This window comes from Colletotrichum higginsianum, chromosome 10 (assembly GCF_001672515.1).
Source record: "Colletotrichum higginsianum IMI 349063 chromosome 10, whole genome shotgun sequence".
NCBI classification, from domain to species: Eukaryota; Fungi; Ascomycota; class Sordariomycetes; order Glomerellales; family Glomerellaceae; genus Colletotrichum; species Colletotrichum higginsianum.
In genome coordinates this window covers 312,241-331,450 of record NC_030962.1, presented here as the reverse complement: position 1 = coordinate 331,450, position 19,210 = coordinate 312,241, and the positions used below count along the sequence as shown (strand labels likewise).

General features: G+C 58.5%; 5 protein-coding genes across 5 annotated transcripts; 1 reads left to right on the top strand and 4 right to left on the bottom strand.

Annotated features, from left to right (window-relative positions):
* Positions 1 to 1,249: 1,249 nt before the first annotated feature.
* On the bottom strand, positions 1,250 to 2,837 carry CH63R_13545 (uncharacterized protein; the record flags this gene model as incomplete). The annotated part of the gene is made up of 5 exons (XM_018308519.1): positions 1,250 to 1,395; positions 1,463 to 1,530; positions 1,614 to 2,023; positions 2,085 to 2,134; positions 2,195 to 2,837. 5 exons carry the CDS (start codon positions 2,835 to 2,837, stop codon positions 1,250 to 1,252), a joined length of 1,317 nt encoding a protein of 438 aa, XP_018150837.1.
* Positions 2,838 to 5,669: 2,832 nt separating this feature from the next.
* CH63R_13544 (Enoyl-CoA hydratase/isomerase) lies at positions 5,670 to 6,578 on the top strand (the record flags this gene model as incomplete). Its single annotated transcript, XM_018308518.1, has 1 exon — positions 5,670 to 6,578. One exon carries the CDS (start codon positions 5,670 to 5,672, stop codon positions 6,576 to 6,578), a length of 909 nt encoding a protein of 302 aa, XP_018150836.1.
* A 247-nt stretch (positions 6,579 to 6,825) lies between these two features.
* On the bottom strand, positions 6,826 to 8,668 carry CH63R_13543 (Hexose transporter; the record flags this gene model as incomplete). The annotated part of the gene is made up of 4 exons (XM_018308517.1): positions 6,826 to 7,497; positions 7,587 to 7,969; positions 8,062 to 8,151; positions 8,272 to 8,668. 4 exons carry the CDS (start codon positions 8,666 to 8,668, stop codon positions 6,826 to 6,828), a joined length of 1,542 nt encoding a protein of 513 aa, XP_018150835.1.
* Positions 8,669 to 11,500: 2,832 nt separating this feature from the next.
* CH63R_13542 (C6 transcription factor) lies at positions 11,501 to 14,068 on the bottom strand (the record flags this gene model as incomplete). Its single annotated transcript, XM_018308516.1, has 1 exon — positions 11,501 to 14,068. One exon carries the CDS (start codon positions 14,066 to 14,068, stop codon positions 11,501 to 11,503), a length of 2,568 nt encoding a protein of 855 aa, XP_018150834.1.
* A 1,958-nt stretch (positions 14,069 to 16,026) lies between these two features.
* On the bottom strand, positions 16,027 to 18,415 carry CH63R_13541 (Transketolase; the record flags this gene model as incomplete). The annotated part of the gene is made up of 3 exons (XM_018308515.1): positions 16,027 to 16,767; positions 16,846 to 17,007; positions 17,099 to 18,415. 3 exons carry the CDS (start codon positions 18,413 to 18,415, stop codon positions 16,027 to 16,029), a joined length of 2,220 nt encoding a protein of 739 aa, XP_018150833.1.
* Positions 18,416 to 19,210: the final 795 nt, after the last annotated feature.

Sequence of the window (19,210 nt, the reverse complement as noted above, 5' to 3'; positions counted from 1 at the left end):
TGGTGGCCCTTTTTCCACTAACTCATGGAATACAGAAAAACACTTTGATTCACTTCCCACTGCTTACCTTTAGTCCTAGGAACATTTTTGGAACAAGTGACGAGAACCGAACCATTTTCGTTCCCCGAGTTCTCATGCTCCCCTGCGCGCCATTCCTGTGGTGAGGCTGCTGCAACCCTGTGGGGTTGGTGGGAGCACACGGCGCCGATTCAATATCAATCATCAATGCGTCTTTGGAGTGCTCGAAGAACCGGTCAGCGTTTATCCCGGAACATTCATCGGCAAGCCCCACAAAGCCCGCAGGGCCAGAAGACTAGAAAGACTCAGTAACGACGGAAATCTACCAAGGCGGTTTTTGCAACCCCTGGCCTAGAAAGTCAGGCTGGGTTACAAGAGCAATAATACGCACGATATGCCCCAATGTCCTTGGAGTGGACTTTCGTCAATCTTCATTTCTTTTACGATGAGTAAACAATGGTTATTCCTAAAGTACCTCTACGCTGCGGAATAGAATAGACATGCACCGTACTCCGTCATTACCCACGTGTTTTCGCTGTGAATTGCGATTATTAATCCCCGCAAGATAACCGTAGCTTGTGGATACTTCATGCAGAGAAAGCATCGAGCCGTCAAGCACATGACGGGAGAGATTTGACAAGGCACATCGTCGTCGAACGTGCTGCCGTCGCTTTTGGCTTCGCTGTTGCTGTCATCGCTGCCTCGTCGCCCGATTGAGACCGGTAGAGCTTCGACCCGAAATGAAAGTACCAAGCAAACCTGAAGGGGCTTGATGCCACAGCAGCGAACACAAAAGGGCTATGTATGCCACCAACAAATGCACAGCGAGGTTGGAAAGGAGAGTCAATGGGTGGAGGGCATGGCAGTTCAACAGTGATAACACGAAGCAATTAATACAATCATCACTTGAGTTCAGGAAACGTCTAGCTTAGGACGGGCCCAACAAGTGGTGTACACTATCTTGAAGCGGACAACTTGATGGGATCAAGACAATTTGGTAGCAAGCGCGTAATTCTCCCAGTGATGCATCAATCATCCAGGTACTCCCGATTCAATGTCTAGACACTCCACTTCATACGCAATATTGTCTCAATGGTGGCATATCAGTTAAACGCTACCGGATCATTGGATACAATCAATCTAACGTGTAAGCTTCCCCCCGGCCACCGATTATAAGCCAACGGCAATCCTCTCAAGGACACAGTCATGGATTTCTATTATTAACTCGGGTTTACTGAAGGGTGACGGTGCCATCAGTAGAGTCTTCCATGAAGATGCCACCGAAGAAGAGCGCCTCTTGGATACCCGCGGGCTGGGGCGCGTTCCCGACGGCGTTCTTCTGCAGGGAGAAGTGGTATTCGCCGAGGCCGGCGAGGTCTGCATCTTGTTAGCCTGGCTCTATCTCCCTCTCGCTAGACTGTGAAGGGAAAAGGCGAAGACTCACCGTTGGCAACGGGCTCGGTGACCTGCTGAAGGGGAGCTTGGCCGGTGCTGTGGAACACTTGGACGGTGCTGTCAACCATGGTCAGTATGATTTCATCTCTGGGGGGGGGGGGGGGGGGGGGGGCGGAAAGAGAGAGAGAGAGAACACCCACTTGGCGTTGAAGTCCATCTTCAGGGCAAAGTTCTCAAACTGGCCCTCGCCAAAGGGGGTGGAGAAGATCTTGGCGGGCGCCGGGGTGGTCTTGGAGTTGCCAAAGATGGCGATCTCGTTGCCGTTGTCGGCGCCGGTGCGGACGTCGACCTGGCGGAAGCTGAAGTCCTTGGACTCGAGGTTCATGATCTGGTAGTCGTGGGTCGCGTTGAGGGGCTTGGCCGGGTCGCGCTGCACGGAGAAGTGCATGGTGCGGACGCCGGTGACGGCGACGTCGTTCAGCTGGGAGCGGATGCTGGGCAGCAGGTCGGCGCGGCGGATGTTGGACTGCGCCTCGCCGCCCTGGGGGATGAAGACGGACTTGTCGTCGATGTTGATGGCAAAGGCCTTTGTGTTGCCGGCTTTGTCGAACTGGGGAGCACGGGGTTGTCAGCATGTTCTGCACCGACGACGGAAGGATATGTTGGCTTACGAGTGACGCTTCTACTTCAGGGAAGGTGATGACATCGCTGAACTTGAGACCTGGTTTTCTTGTCAGATGGGTCGATGTGAAGAAGGGTTGGGGGCCCGGGCATCACTTACCATCTCCCTTGACAACGGCGCTCTTGAACACGCTCTCGAGGACATTGAAGTCCTCGGGAACCGCGTCGGCCTTGATGCGCCCATCGGGCAGAACAAGGGCGCCGCCAGCAGCACCACCGGCACCGGCTCCGGCACCGGCACCACCAGCTCCACCAGCTCCGCCGCCAGCGTCAGCAGTGCCGTTCTTGCCAGCACCTCCAGCTCCGGCTCCGGCTCCGGCTCCACCAGCAGCGCCGCCAGCCTCAGCGGTGCCGTTCTTGGCAGCACCTCCGGCCCCGGCTCCGGCTCCGGCACCACCTTTGTTCCCGTTCTGCTTGCCCTTGTCTTGATCCTTCTGCTTGCCGTTTTCCTTGCTGTTCTGCTTGCCGTTCTGCTTGCCGTCCTCCTTACCATTTTCCTTGCCGTTCTGCTTGCCGTTCTCCTTGCCCTTGCCCTTGCCGGCCTTTTGATCGCCCTGGTTCCCGGCATTACCGGCGTTGCCGGCGTCGCAGCCAGCGCCGTTGGCGTTGTTGTTCTCGCTGTTGGCGTTGTTGTTGGCGGCGCCGCCCCTGGCCGCGAGGGCGGCGACGTTGCTGGCCGGCACCGGGTTGGAGGCGACGGAGGCGGCCAGCAGACCAACGAGGGTGAGGAATGAGGGCTTCATTTTGTATTTTATGCTTTTATGGTCTCGCCGGAACTCTCTAGAGAATGTGATGTATTACAAAAAAAAGAAAAAGTGCGGGATGCCTCGCAAACGAATGGATGCAGAGAAGAGCAATGGCCGGCACTGCGTGTAAGAAAAAGAAGGGAATAGAAAAAGAAGAAAAAGAAAGTTGAGACCGAGTTGTCCAGAAAAGTGATGGGCTATCCTATCGTTCTCCCATATGTATGGGCTTCGCTGGTGATGATATATACCAGCAGTTGTGCGCGTGGCTCCCCTTGCCATCGTTCCCATGCCATCCGGACTTAGAGTTCGGAACTTCAGACCGCGTCTGCCCTCAGACTTGCGACGAAGCAACCCCCCCCCCCCCTCTCCTCCGTTTGTGAGTCGTGCTGCCGTTTGACATGAGCCTGCGGTAGGCGGCCTGGTGTGCTGGGCGCAGGATGCCAAATTCCGGAGAGGGGAGGGGGGGGGGGGAGGGGAGAGGACCGATGCGCCGCATCGCGACAAAGCTGACACCTGCCGCGGGCGGCAAGATGGTGTGGTGTGTGAGGCAGGATTCAGGCCAAGGACGTCGGGAGAAAGTCTAATCATAACGCCAATGTGACTATGATGGCGCGCGGGACTTCAGTTTCGACCAGTCGGGGATGTAGAAACCCAGTTGGTGTTGAACAGGGGGGGCCGACAACTCGAGTCAACCCGGGGAGTTTTGGCCAAGAGATTTCAAGTTTCATTGCATGATGGGCTTCGTCTGGACGACGTATGGGAGCATGGTTCCATGGATTCGGGTTCGGAGCCTTCGGACGGCGAGCGCAATTCCATCTTCCGGGTGACGCATGTTGCTGAGGCTTCGCAAAACCGATCGATACCATTTCCCTCATGCGATGCCTCTCGCCTCACCCAGGTCACCGCGCATCCCGATCATGCCACGGCGTTGGCTGAGCATTGCCCCGGTTTCGCCTTTTGCGTGTTTTGAACAGGCGTGCTTCGTCAACGTTCTTCCTAAAACGAGTATCAGAACCCCGTGAGAAAATGGCCGGCGGGTATGTTAAGGGAGACAACGCATGATCTGGGGTGTTTCCATCACATACTACGGGCTTTTTTCTTTCTCTCCCGACGTCTTGACCGAGAACTGTCCCGGGCGAAGAGTTCATTTCATCGTGTCCCGTCTGATTACGGGAGGGGCTGCCAATATGTTGATTGACATACTGGTAAGAGAACGGGATTACAAACACCAGTAATGATAGGTTGACCGAATGGCAATGGGTTTGTGACAAAAATAGACCAGCCAGACGTCCAGAAAAGGTTGCCAGAATGCCTGGGGAAGCAAGCGGAGAGGTCCTGTGTGTCAGACTGTCTGAGATACCGGCCGGCGGCCACTCCCTCTGCTCAATACTCCGACACGTATTGCCCGCAGTTTATGCTTTAAGGTTCTTTTTTTCTCCCCTTTCCCGACCCGTACAAGATATGCGACACATTTCAACGTTGAAACGGTCATACAGCTTCAGTGGGAAGGGTGAAAACCTCGCGTAAAACAAAAGGCCTAGTTTTTTCTTCTTTTTTTTCTTCTTTTTTTGGACGCTCTCCAGTTCATCGAAACGCACTACTTTGGAAAGTTTTAAGGTGTTTGTGCATTCACAGTAAGGTCAAGCGAGAAAGTATGAATTAGACTTTGGTAAGTGACGGATATACCTCGCTCCTCAGACTGCCCGGCATTCGTAAGCTTGTCAGGGTCTGGGGTGGCGGCATGTGGTTTTAGCTGGATGGTCAAAACTGTGTCGGCGCACAGAGATGGTCTGGGGGGTGGAGGGGGCGTGGTCCACTCGAGGAAGTTGAAAGAGGTCAGTAATAGTGTCGGTGATTCTAACAGATTTTGGCGTCAAAACAAGTGAGAGCGTCAATGACAGCAATGTGTTGTGGGAAATACACATTGGAAAAAAATCGTCACTAGTAACCAGAATCAGTGCATAAGCCAACTTGAGATTTCTTGTTGACAACAAACAAACGCGAAAGAGTAGACCGTTAGTCGGTCTTGAAGCTGGCATATACATGAGAAGACAGAGGTGTCTTCATAGACAGACACGATTGGGCGATACCGGACGAACATGTTAGGATCTTGACACGACGGCTTGGCCGATTTTCGTCGAGTAATTTAATCAACTCGATACCTTTGGATCTCACTCGAAGGGTTCTTGGTCCTGGAGCCAAGTCGGCAAGCCTTTGAACCGGTGCCATGTGCTCAAACCCACGTTCGCATCCTCAACTAAGCCACAGATGAATGGGGTCCATCCGGGCCCAGTCACTCTCCTCCATCCCATCCCGGTGTGGTGCACCGGCACTGGATCCACTTCCCGGCCTCACCGATGTACCGAGATACACCGAGATACACCGAGCTCGGTGTACCCCGCACGGAGCTCCATTCCCGGTTACTTGCAACGAGCCGAGGCAAATCGGCGATCGGTGAGTTCTCCCCCGGACCACATCGTCATCTGAACCCCGGATATCCCCAACCCCCCGCTTCCTCTCATCCAAGTTTGACCAATGCACACTGGATATCATAGACTACTCTACTCTGTTTGATTGCAATTGAGTCCTGGAAATCACTTCACCGCTCGACAGACTTCCAGATTCCCTTACTTCCAGTCGCCACCCGCCCAAGACATCACCATTCACCCTTGAACCCCGGTGAGACTTGCCGGTTCCACTGCATCTCGACTCGACTCCGCCTCCGCCTCCGCCTCAACCACCGGCGTCCCCGAGCTTCACATCGCACCCTCTCGCATCTCATCCCAGGACGAGCCCCCCCCCCAAGCTCCCAACTCAACGCATATCACAATGGCCCAGAAGCCAGCCTTCGCAACCCCTCCCCCGGCTGTCCCGGAGGTCGACATCTCCTTTCCCCGGCCCCACGTCCTCCTCATCACCCTCAACCGGCCCCGACACCTCAACTCCATCCCCTCGGAGCTCCATTACACCCTCGCGAGCCTCTACGACTGGTACGACGCCGAGCCGTCCCTCCGCTGCGCCGTCCTCACCGGCACCGGCCGCGCCTTCTGCGCCGGCGCCGACCTGAAGGAGTGGAACGTCCGCAACACGTCCGGCAAGCCGCCGACGCCGTCCTCCGTCGGCGCCGACCCGACCCCCGCCGTCGTCACGCCCTCCGACGCCCTGGGCAACCCGGGCGATAAGTGGCGCCCGTCGGCCGGCTTCGGGGGCCTGTCGAACCGCGGCGGCAAGAAGCCCGTCATCGCGGCCGTGAACGGGCTCTGCCTGGGCGGCGGCATGGAGATGATCATCAACGCCGACCTGGTGTACGCCTCGACCAAGGCCAAGTTCGGGCTGCCCGAGGTCACCATCGGCGTCATCGCCGTCGCGGGCGCCCTGCCGAGGCTCATCAAGTCCGTCGGCCGGCAGCGGGCGTCCGAGATGGCCCTTTTGGGCCGCTCCGACTACACGCCCGAGCAGATGCTCGCCTGGGGCCTCGTGAACCAGGTCGTGCCGCCGGACTCGCTGATGGAGACGGCGCTGAGCGCCGCCGAGGCGATCGCGCGGAACTCGCCCGACTCGGTCATCGTCTCGAGGGAAGGGCTCAAGAGCGGGTGGGAGCCGATGGGCCCCGGGGAGGCGACGGCGGTGGTCGACCAGGGCATCTACCGTCTGATGGAGGCCGGGGAGAATATGACGGAGGGGGTCAAGAGTTTCGTCGAGAAGAGGAAGCCCGTTTACAAGGACAGCAAGTTGTAGTCAAAGGGTGTGTGTGTATGATTACTATTTTTACTTAATGGAAACGGTCCCCCTCCCCCCATCCTTTTTTACTTTTGTAACGGTACTTTGACCGTTGGATATCATGACTTCTCCTCGTAGTGCATCTCTCTCTCTTTCTCTCTCTCTCTCTCCTCTGCTAAATACATATCTCTCCGACCATATTGGAGCAACCCCTTCTCAACAGAAGGACATTTTCCCAACTCATTCGACACATGTCACGTCCATGTCAGTTGGGGGAGTCTTCCTTGTTCTCAACACGGAGGACTTTTCCCGAGCCCGACTCCGAGTCCTTCTCGTCAACGATACCCGTCCCCCCCTCGCCCGGGGTGCCCATGCTCGCCTTCCAATACAGCTGCACCTTGCCGCCCGTGAAGAGGCGGTCGATCTGCTCGAGGCTAAGGTTCCGGGTCTCCGGGTAGAAGAAGTAGATGAGGGGCACGAAGAAGGCGTTAAAGACGCAGAAGTAGACGTAGGTGCGCCAGCCAATGTTCCTGATGCTGACGGGGGTGATCTCGACGACGAGGAAGGTGAAGATCCAGTTGGAGGCCGTGGCGAGGGCGGCGGCGCGGGTGCGGATGGCCAGGGGCGCGTACTCGGCCGGCAGCAGCCAGGGGATGGCGAGCAGGCCGACGGCGAAGAAGAAGTTGAAGAGGAAGAGCATGACGATGGCGACGATGCCGGCGGGCACGCTGCCGTTGGAGACGGTGCCGGCGAGGACGGCCATGCAGGCGCACTGGCCGGCGGCGGCGAAGAGCATGAGCTTGCGGCGGCCGAGGCGGTCGATGATCCAGATGGGGATGAGGGAGGAGAAGAAGTAGGCGATGCCGTTGAAGCCGGCGAGGAGCAGGGAGAGGCTGTGCGTCATGCCGACGGACTCTTGAAAGATGACGGGGGCGTACTGGATGGTTGTGTGTCCATGTTAGATTTCTTGTGGGCTCAGAGATAGATATGGAGGGCGTTGATCGATGAGTCAAGTTCAGTACGTACGTAGGTGATCAAGTTGATGCCGCTCAGCTGCTGCATGAACTGGCCTCCGATACCCAGCATGGTGCGGTAAAAGAACTTTTGGTCGCCGTTCTTGAACATCATGCGGAAGCTGCCGGCGTTGGCGGCCTCGCGCTCCTCGCGGATGGCGGCCTGGATCTCGGCCAGGTTGCGCTCCAGCTTGGGCTCGGTCTCGCTGATGGAGCGGGCGTCGCGCTCGACGGCCCAGAGGACGTGGCGGGCCTCGTCGTGGCGGTCGTGGGCGATGAGCCACCGGGGCGACTCGGGGAGGACGAGGACGCCGAGGAACGTGACGACGGCGAAGAGGATCTGCAGGGCGAGCGGGAAGCGGAACTGGGCGTCGTTGGCGATGAAGCTCATGCCGTCTGTGATGATGATGATGATGGTGAGTTTCTTGTGACTTTGAGGCTTTGCTGTGAGATAAGGGTAGATATCAACTTACAGTCAACCCAGTAACTCAGGGCAACGCCAAAGATGTTGATGGCCAGTTCGATGGCGAGACCGCGGCCTCGGTTGTCCGCCTTCATCAGCTCCGAATGCCACACGGCTGCGTCCAAGTAAGTAAGGGGATTATTTATCTCGCACCATGCTGAGCTTTAGAGAGAGGGTGAGAGAGAGAGAAAGAGAGAAATAGCTCTAGGGAGAGGGAAGAGGACCGAGAACTTACGGATGGTGCTCGTGTTCATTCCGTTCCCGAGACCAGCGACAATGCGGCCCACGATCATCTGCGGGATACCAAAGGCGGCGGCCTGCAGGGCGGCGCCGATGCTGAGGACGACGCAGCCGATCATGATGCAGCGGCGGCGGCCGAGGCGCTCGCCGACGAGCAGGCAGAAGATGGCGCCGAAGAAGCAGCCGATCTCGTAGATGGCGACGACGGTGCCCTGCAGCGAGGAGCTGCCGCCGCCGCCGTTGGTGGTGTCGATCTCGGGGAACGTGCGGGTGAAGGCGTAGCCGGTGAGCAGGCCGGACATGACGCCCTGGTCGTAGCCGAAGAGGAGGAAGCCGGAGCCGGCGGTGGCCGTGATGGCCCAGTTGAGGGGCCTTCCGACGAGGATGGTCATGATGATGGTGGTGGTATTGTTGTTGTTGTTGTGGTTGTTATTATTGGTTTACAACTTGAAGCCCAGTGACCGCGAAGGGGAAGTTATTCGCAGACGAACCCCCAAAAGTCGAGAAGAGAATGAGACGACTTGAGTAAGTCGGAGACGCAAAAGAACAGACCGTCCTTTCACGATGAACGGGGAGGACGAGGAGGAGGAGGAGGAGGAGGAGGAGGGTGTGGGAGTCAACGGTTGCTATATGTGCAGATCCGGAACCATGCCATGCAACGTTGAGGTTGAGGAAGCATTCGAGACGCGGTTAGGATTGTTATAATTGTAAGTGCTTGGGCTCTCCCTCGTTTTTTTTCTTTCTTTTTCTCTTATTTTATTTTCCTTCCTGGCCCATCCCTTAGTTTCCCCATCTTATCGTTCGATTTGGTGCAAAAGCAACGTCATTTGATTGCTGCAAAACCTTGGAGAGAAGGGTGTTTAGTGTGTCAAATGCCGCCTCTTAACCCCCTTCCCCTCCCCTCCCCTTCCCCCTTCCCCCTCCCCCACATCAACTCACAGGGGGGGCGCTCGAACTTCAGCGCGGGGACCCCAGGTACTCCATCCAGATCTAGGGCAGCAGTAACAACGAGTGAGTCGGAGTCAAAGGGTGACCTCTGCAGGCTGAACGCGTGGTTGCCGTTGGCAATTGGAGGCGCATTGTTGCTCACAAACGAAAGGTCAAGCGAGGGCATGGCATCCCCAAAACTGACTCGCAGCGTCGTTTGCGGCCCGCGGGAGGGTTGCTCGCAACGTGCAGGGATGACGGGGGGAAAGAATTTTCTCACTCGAGGCTTATTCTACTTGCGAGTCTACCACATGCAGTCAATGGTCTACGATATATGGATACAGGTGCTGTATGCCATGGAGACACAGACATGGACACACAGATACAGAACAGAGTCTTTCTCCCCCTCTCTCATCCCCAACACAAAAGCAAGCTTTGGCAAGACTCTTGGGTAAGCCAAGATCCGGCTGCGAATCCGGGGGGAGACCAGTTACCGAGGATCTCGCTGTGGACGGAGCAGGGATCAGGGAGAAAATCGCCGAGTTATGGGCCATGCCGTCGAGGAGTGCGTGGAGCTGCTGACTACAGAAACCAAGGGAAGTTGGAAGCGCCAGCCCCCCGCGTTCCCCCAGTCCTTGGTTCTCCGGCTCTGATTTCGAGGTTGGCTTGCAGTTGTAACCGACGAACAATGGTCTGTTTTCTCTGCATCCCCTCATAGTGTGCTTTTCAACACACCAGGCCAGGAACGCCAGAATGGGCTATTAGAAGCGCGCGGTTTGGCGAAAGAGTGAAGAAGAAACGATGCCGTACAACCGACGGACTGGCGGCTCAACCTTCCCCTCTCCTCGCGCCATGTGAGTGTCGCCAAAAGAAGAACAGTCCTTGACCATCAGATCCTGGCGGGCTTTAACCCGAATCCTCGCCTATATGCACACGTTTTTACAAGTAGAGACGAAGGGCATGTGTACCTATGGCGGCGGCGGAATCCCTGCGGGGTGGTCTACTCTATGGGCATTGGTGAGTACCTTGTATTGTATGTAGGTTATGAGATGAGTAGGGTTGTAAGTACAACGTAGTAGTAAGTATAGGCGCTTCAATAGGTGAATCATAGCCGCCTCGGTCACGGGGAGAGTACACCCTGCCTGGGGTTGGTTGCCCGACAACCCCCGATATACGGCATGGCTTTCCATCGCAACACGGCGCCTCGGGTTTCCCTTTGGACAGCTTGCTTGCTTGCTTGGTTCTGGCTCGAAAATCACCCGGACCCTAGTGTGCCCACATCGACACTCACTAGCTAGCTAGCACTTGTCCTCCCTCCCGTCGAACCGTCGAACCACCCAGGCGGGGAAAACGGGGTAAGGGTAGGAGGGCAGTGAGGTCATCCTCGTCGTCTTACAAGATACCCCGGCCGGCCCCCCCGGCTCTCCCTCCGCAATCCCGCATGAACAGCCGCATCTCTTGGGCTGGAGCCTTCCGCCTACCGTCAGGATTTCCAGAAAAAGACTACTTGTACATCGTACAAGTACTGCGCACTGAAAAGTACTTTGTCCACTACATCGCATGTATGTACTCACCGGGTTAGTCCTTGACTTTGTGGACGATTTGTGGAGATGACGGCCCACGCCGTTTGGTGCTGCTCGACACAGTTTTGGAGCCGTCAACATCGCCTTACCTCACCCCCCATTGGTCGTTCCTTGGATTACGTTTGAAGGTTTTCGTACCACGTGAAGAACGATGCTGGTCTGATGCTAATTTCGGTATCGACTGAACCCATCATGGCTGGGGAGGGGGTCCGTTGTCGGGGTGGGTATTTATGAGGTGGTAGTGATGCGCCCATGTAAAGGTAATGTAAGGTATGTACAGATACACGTGTGAGTCGGTAGCATCGCATTCTTCTCTTCACGGACCCGTCGACGTGGTATCAGACACCGGACCCGATATTGAAGATGGACGCATGGCGCCGAGGTCGCTTTGCGCCAACGCCTTCCCCGGCGGCTGGAGCTGCTTCACGAAAAGATCTCAGGGTCAGAAGAAGCACTTTTTTCATCATGTCCATCTTTAGAAAGAGGAAGGGGAAAGAAGAAAAAAAAAACAAGTAATACGCAATAAGAAAGAACAACCACTTCACAGGCTCAATAGTCACACTCTCTCTCTTGGTGTATGTGTATGTGTGTGTGTGAGTGAGTGTAAGTGCGTGAGTGAGTGTTTATGAGTGTGAGTGTTTATGAGTGTGTGTGTGTGTGAGTGAGTGTAAGTGTGTGTGAGTGAGTGAGTGAATATCGGCACGTCACGGGATACTAACCGTCTCCCAGGTCGCCCCAAAAGTCCTTCAGGTCGTCCGCCCTCCACTTGGTGCCCCATCCGCTCTCCCTCTCGATCTTGTCCAGCAGCCGCAGGATGGCGCGGTGCTCGGCCGGGTGGCTCATGCAGCGGCCGGCGATCCAGAGCGGCTGGACGCTGTTGGTCCAGGCGCCGTGGTGGTGGTTCGTCATGGAGATGCCGCAGATCTGGCGCGCGTGCCAGAGCGCCGAGCGCGGCCGCGGCGACGGGCGCAGCGAGGCCGGCCGGTTCTGCAGCATCAGCAGCGCCGCCGTGTGGTAGAGCTGGTTGCCCGAGATGGCGGCCGGGTTGCTGTAGAGGATGGCCGGGAACGGCTCGGCGTCGTCGGACGAGGGGGGGATGGTCATGATGGGCCGCATCTCGGCCGGGCGTCGGGCGTGCCAGTCCTCGACGAGGCGCCAGAGCCGCATCCATCGGGCCCGGTACTGCGCGTCGTTGGTCGGGAGCCCGCCGCCGTCGAAGAAGAGGCCGCCCGGGTTGGCCTTGGCCAGCGGCGCGAGCAGGTTGAGCACCCGGGCGCAGAGGTAGACGGCGTAGTTGGCCCAGGTGTCGTGGCCGCGGTCGTTGTGGGCGAGGAACCGGCCGGCGTCGGCCTCGAGGTTGTTGTCGTCGTCGTTGTCGTCGTTGTGATCGTCGACGACCCCGGACGCCCATCGGCCGACGGGGATGAGGGTCCGGACGGACGAGATGAGGCCGCCGCAGACGTCCATGCGGACGAAGCACCAGAAGAGCGCCTGCTCGACGCCGCCGACGAAGCCGTTCATGCCGACGGCCTGCATGAGGCTCGCGCAGCCGTCGAGGTGGCGCCGCCACGCCTTGGGCGAGCAGCTGGCCATCTCGAGCACGCAGAGCACGACGCACGACGCGATGACGGCCGTCGTCCGCGTCGGCAGCTGCGGCAGCAGCAGGTGGATCGCCTCCTGGTAGAGCGCCAGGCTCTGGTCCGTCGGCCGGGTACGGTCCTTCAGCTCGAGCTGCCGCGCCGAGAGGGCCAGCATGGAGTAGCGTAGGTGGTCGTGAGACCGGGCCATGGTCGGCAGCGAGTGCTGGAAGTGCCGCTGGTTGTCGAACTTGTCGAGCCAGGGCGAGATCTCGTCCACCCAGTTCTTCCACAGCGCGCACTCCTCGTTGGGGGGGAGAAAGGGGGGTTCGTGGTCCGAGGATGTTGTCTCGCCGGCGGCCGTCGTTTCTTCAGCTGCGTCGGTTGATTCCGAAGACGATAACGAGGACGACGATGACGACGACAGCGACGACAGCGACTGCGACGAAGGCCCCGAAACGGCGTCGGTGGATCTCTGTCCGGAGTTCTGGCCGGAAGCCGGGGATGCCGGCCTCGTCGGGCCGGTGGACCGGACCTCCTGGATCAGGTGGTTCCGCAGTGTAGAGTGTAGTTCGTGGTAGGCCGAGCCCGGGAGGAAGATGCCGTCTTCGTACGAGCCCTCGGGCGTGAAGATCTGGTCCATGAAGTCGAAGGGCGCGTCCATCAGGGGGTCCACGGGTAACGTCGTGACAGGGATGCCGCCGGGGACCGTCGGCGGAGGGTGTTCTTGTTGGTTATTACTATGATGCTGCTGCTGCTGCTGATGATGATGATGATAATGACCATGTCCATGGACTCCGCCGCCCTGGCTGAGGTAGATGAGGTTCGCCACGGCGCTGTCGGTGACCAGTTGTGAGGTAGACGCCGGCGAGAGGTGATAGTCCATGCCGTCGCCCACCGGCGAGTGGTGTGTTTTGTCGTCGTCTCTTCGCCGCGTCGACGGGCTCAGCAGGGCACCGAAGCCCGACACGGCGGCCACCTGGTCCGTTGACGCTGTGCTGGGCCCAGACAAAGACTGCGTCCTCCTGGCGGTGTTGGAGTCGGCGACGGATGCCGTGCGTCCGCCGACTGTCGACGTCGAGTACGACACGGGACTGTCGAGGAACTTGGCTTCATCGGTGTTGTCGTACGTCGTCACCGGCGCCGCCGCCGCCGCCGTCGTCGTCGTCGTCGTCTTCGGGTCGTCGGGGGTAGCGTCATCCCCGGCCGAAGACAGCCCGGGGTCTGGGTCTGGGTCTGGGTCCGGGTCACGGTCCCGGTCCCTGTCCGAGTCGTAGTCTTGGAGGCCGGGGGGGAAGTGGTAGTCGCGGATGACCTCGTCTGTGACGTCGAGGATCTCGAGCTGTCGACGGAGAGGCGGGCGGCGGGCCTTCTTCATGGACGGGTGGTCTCGCCGGATCGTCTGGGCATTCTCGGCGCGGAACGTCACCTTGATCCCCCACTCGCACCTCTCTTTCCGCCTCGAGCACCCGCCGCAGGCCGGGCGGCCCTCGTCACACTTGCGCTTCTTGCGGCGGCAGTTGAGGCACCCCGTCCGCGTCCGCGTCTTCTTCTTCTTGGCGGGCGGCGGCTGGTCCGGGTACTCGGCCAGACGCCGACCGTCATTGGCATCGTCGTTGTCGTTGTAGCTGCAGTTGTAGTTATGGTTGTCGTCGCCACCACCGCCGCCGGCGGGGAACGGCAGGCGTTGATTGTCGGCGACCATGATGGGGTCGACGGGCTCATCGGCTTTGAGTGAGCCTCTATGCCGTCTGGGTCTAGACCGCCTGGACTCGGTCTACCCCCCCAGAGTCCCAGATGCGCATCCGCAAGCGCAGGCGAATATTGCCAGGGTGGGTAAGCCGTAGCCCCTCCTTTCCAACTGGAGAACGGAGACAAAATGCAAAAGGTTGGTGTGTGCGTGTGTGCGGGCGTGCGCGTATGTGAGAGAGTAAGAGAGAGAGAGAGAGAGATGTATTCGTGGAGCAAAGGGCGCTTCGACATGCGCTTTCAGTGCTTCGGGTGGAGGAGCTGCGGGCAGAAAAAAAAAAGGAAAAAAAGATGGGATGTTGATCCAGTACGACGGATGATGAGGAGCAGAAACAGACGGGGGGACCAATCCGACCGACGGCCCGAATGTTCTGTACGACGTACCGTGAATCGCTAGTACAGGTATATAGAAGAAGAAAACAAAAGGCCAAATGTTAAAGCGAAGGGGGTTAAGGTTGTGGGCAGCGTTGGGGGATTTGGGCAAACTCCAGGGCCAAGACGGACATATCAGACAGAGTTCATTCTAGGTGGTGTCTGCCCAGCTCAGCTCTCAGTTCACTGCCACCCTCCCTTTCTTTTGCTTTCCTTCCGAGGCTGTCTGAGAGGTTGCTGCTGTCTGGTGATGGTGTATCTGACATCGAGTGAGTGAGTGAGTGAGTGAGTGAGTGAGCTGAGTGAATGGATGAATGGTGAGATTAGCCTGCCGCGTCTGCTGTGGCTGAGCTATAGCAGTACAGCAGAGTAGTGTTGAAGATAGATGGGAAGTTGTAAGCGGCAACGGGAAATCGCGAGTGTACTAGTACCAGTACTCAGTTACCACCACTTCTCTCAACTATGCTATAAGTGCCTGTGTCTGTCTGCTTACAGAGTAGACGTAAGACAACACTCACTGATCGGGGGAGGCCCTGTCTGCTGCCACCTGGGACAAACTCTACCAAAGACACACCGCACCGCACCGCATTGAGGGATTGGCTACAGGGTTGGCTCAGCTAGAACCCTCGTCACGGGGGGGGGGGGGGGGGAGCTGGGTGCTCACGTTGCCTCAGCCCGTTAGTTGGGGCCCATTTAAGGTCAAGCGTGCTCACATTGCTTGGGAATACCCCTGTATTCCCCCCTGCTGTTCGTTGTTAGTCTCGTATCAGTGCGGAGGCACATATGGCCGCCATGCTGGAGAATCACTCCACAACATCCCCCCCCAAACACTCAAGCCAAGCCGCCTCCAAGCTGTTTCCTCTTGCTGTTTATTCCTTTGGGGAATGAATGGAATGGTCTATATGCTCTCGAGCAGCTTTGATAGCTCTCACAGGGTTGTCATGTTTCACTGTGGTGAGAGTCGTAGGGATTAGATGAGTCTCGTCTTGTCTTGTCTGCATCGTATACATCGTAGAGAAAACAACTCTGCCCGACGCAACAAACAGACAGGTTGGTTGGGCATCAGACGCTCTCGTCGGCCTCTCTCTCTCTCTCTCTCTCTCTCTCTCTCTCTCTCTGTATGAGTAGTGAGCAACGAAATGACCCCAATCAAAAGTCTCACCCCCTAAACAGCCATCGATGCGACAGGCGTTCGTTCCATGACTCGAGAAGCACCTGATTTGGGCACTCAAATTACTCTGTTGAGCTATTCTAGTAAGCTACAATGTATTCTAATCATTTGACTTTTTGACTATTATCGGGGATTCAAGGGTCAACCGTGTCTACTCCGTCCATCTTCCCTGAAAATGCCCAGGATGAAAAACCAACCAAAAATCAAAACTAGATTTATGCCCTGGAAACGCCGGCGCGCCTCTTGGGGGGGAAAAGAAGATCGTCCTCCAGTCCCCCGTCCCCCGTCCCCCGTCCCCCCCTTGATCTCTTCTTCCCCTCCTCCCCCGACTCGCATAACCGACCGCCACCCAACCAACCAAACCAACCCCTTCAGTGGTGGTGGTTGACAGGGTTGAGGTCGCGGAACTCGCCCCTCAGGCTCTCGACGCCGTTGGCCCTGACGTCGTCGACCAGCGCGGCGACGGCGGGCGCGATGACCTCCTCGTCGAAGCCAAAGTACTTGTACGCGTCCGGGCCGGGCAGCGAGTGGCCGAAGGAGGCCATGGAGAAGCCCGCGTCGGCGTAGCGCTCCCACCCGTTGACGGCGTAGGCCTCGATGACGACGCGCGGCGCCCGCGACCGGTACCGCAGCACCTCGCGCTTGTACTCGACCGGCTGCCGCTCGAAGACGCGCTGGCACGGGAAGCTGACGATGCGCGCGCGGATGCCGTGCTTCTCCTTGAGCAGGGCGGCCGTCCGGACGGCGAAGACCATCTCGGCGCCGACGCCGATGAGCGTGACGTCGGCTTCCTCCTCCTCGCGGAAGACGTAGGCGCCGCGGAGCACGCCCTCGCGCGACGTGTGCTGCGGGTACTGCTCCAGAGCCTGGCGCGAGAGCGAGATGATGGTCGGCGTGTCGCGGGCCTCCATGGCCAGCACGAAGGCGCCGGCCGTCTCCTCGCTGTCGCAGGGCCGGACGTAGAGCAGGTTCGGCATGGCGCGGTAGAGGGCGGGCAGCGCGATGGGCTGGTGCGTAGGGCCGTCCTCGCCGGTGCCGATGGAGTCGTGCGTCGCGATGTGGATCTGCTGGAGGCGCTGGAGGGCTCCCATGCGGACTCCGGGGGCGGCGTACTAGAAGGGGAGGAAGAGAGGGAATGTCAGAGCCTGTATTTCTCCTCCAAGTAAGTGTCAAGCCAGTCATTCACTCACGATGTAGAACATGAAGAAGCTCGAGGTGACGGGCAGGATGGTCCCCTTGTTGAAGGCAGCCAGGCCGTTGGAGATGGCGGCCATGGCATGCTCGCGGATGCCGTAGTGGATGTACCGGCCGGAGTAGTCGCCGTTGATACCGCAGCTTGTTCTCAGGTCGGGCTGTAGAGAGAAAGAGAGAGAGAGAGAAGAGTCAGTTATTTGTGATTCCGAGAACCCGGGAGGGGGGAGGCATATCGTGACCAAGACTCACATTCTGAAAGTCAACCTTGCCCTTCCAGATCATGTTGACCGAAGGCGATAGGTCCGCCGTGCCGACCATGAGGTTGTTCAGGCCGGCCGCGATGGGGTTGCAGACCAGACCGGCCGACTTGCGAGACGGCGTCGGAGTCGTCGGGAAGTCCTCCTTGGCCGGGATGAACTTGTGCCAGTCGTCGACCCAGTCCCCGGAGACGCGCTTCTTGAACTCGGCCGCCAGGTCCGGGTGCTCGCGGGCGTAGGCGGCGACCAGCGCGTTCCACTCGGCCTCCGTCTGCTCGCCGCGCGAGACGGCGCCGCGGAAGTAGTCGTAGACCTCGTCGCCGACGACGAAGTGCTGCTCCGGGTCCATGCCGAAGGTCTTCTTGATGTTGGCGACGTCGGCGGCGCCGTAGGCGGCGCCGTGGGCCTTTGCGTCGCCGGCGACGGCGCTGCCGATGCCGATGACGGTGTGGATGTTGATGAAAGTCGGCCGGTCCCGGACGGCGCGGGCCTCGTCCATGGCGCGCACGATGGCCTCGACGTCCCAGTTGCCGTCCTCGATGTCGACGACGTGCCAGCCGCAGGCCCGCATCTTGGCGTTGACGTCCTCCGTGTTGCAGAGGTCGACGCTGCCGTCGCAGGTGATCTGGTTGTTGTCGTACATGACGACGAGGTTGCCGAGGCGCCAGTGGCCGGCGAGCTGGATGGCCTCCATGGCCACGCCCTCCTGCAGGCAGGCGTCCCCGATCATGCACCACGTCGTGTTGTCGACGACGGGGAAGCCGGGCCGGTTGTAGGTGGCGGCGAGGTGCTTGGTGGCGACGGCGAGGCCGACGGCGTTGGCGATGCCCTGGCCCAGCGGGCCCGTCGTCACCTCGATGCCCTCGTGCTCGATCTCCGGGTGGCCGGGGCAGATGGAGTCGGTGCGGCTCGAGTGGTACGACTTGAGCTGGTCCATGGTCATGTTGCGGTAGCCCGTCAGGTGCAGGAAGGCGTACTGGAACAGGCACGTGTGGCCGTTGGACAGCACGAAGCGGTCCCGGTTGAAGTAGTCCGGGTTCCGGGGCGAGTACCGCATGGCGTACTTCCAGAGCGACGTGCCGATGGCCGCCATGCCCATGGCGCCGCCCGGGTGGCCGCCCTTGTACTGCTCGCACAGGTCGGCGATGAGGCAGCGGAACGTGCGGAGGACGAGGTCGACCTGCTTCTTCTCGGCGTCTGTGAGGGTGAACTGGCCGGCCGCCGCCGTGCTGTTGTTGGAGCCGTTGATGCCTTTGGCGGCCACGATGCCCTCTTGCGGCACGGGCTCGGGGACAGCACTGGGTGCCATGATGTGTGTATGTGTGTGTGTATGTGTGTGTGTGTGTGTGTGTGTGTGTGTGTTGTGTGTGTGTTGTGTGTGTGCTTTTTGTGTGTGGTGTATGTATTTGTGTCTGTAGTCGACGAGGGTATCTCGATCTCAGTGAGTGGTGTTCGTTGGGTAACTCAGCGCGTCGGGTATATCGTGTACGCAAGCCGTGATGTCAAAGCAGAGACAGAAAACGTAGGTCTCAATAAGGAAAATGGCAATAAGTGTCTCTTGCGAGGAGTACAGGAACAAGGTCAGAGAGAGAGAGAGAGAGAGAGGCGACACAACCGCAGAGAGAAGCCGCCGCGGTGTATTTCAATTCAATCAATGAGAACCCCTCCGAGTGCTTGAGATGGCCGCTTTGGGACCCGGAGTGGGATGCGCGAGCGATGCGAAGCACTGCAGTATCGGGAAGGGCGCTTAGGTTTTCCCATTTGGGAATGGCACGAGACTTTGGTCACTCTGACGAGAGGAGAATGGGGGTTTGGTCGGGCATAAGGGGGGCATGATTGTTGTTTTTCTCGGACAAGGGAGCTGGACGTGTTTGTGTAGGTAGATACTCGGACCAATTCGAGGGTAAATCCAAGCGCAACTCGCATCGAGGGTTGGAAGGAGATTCTTGCTCGACAATCGAGATGACGTTTGGGCATCCTGAACCGGCTCTGGACAGAGAGATGCGTCTTGTATGGAAACTTGAGAAGTGAGAGCGAGAGAGAGAGCCGGGGGGGGGGGGGGGGGTCTTAGACTCTTAGACTCCTGGACTCTTGGGAGAGATGA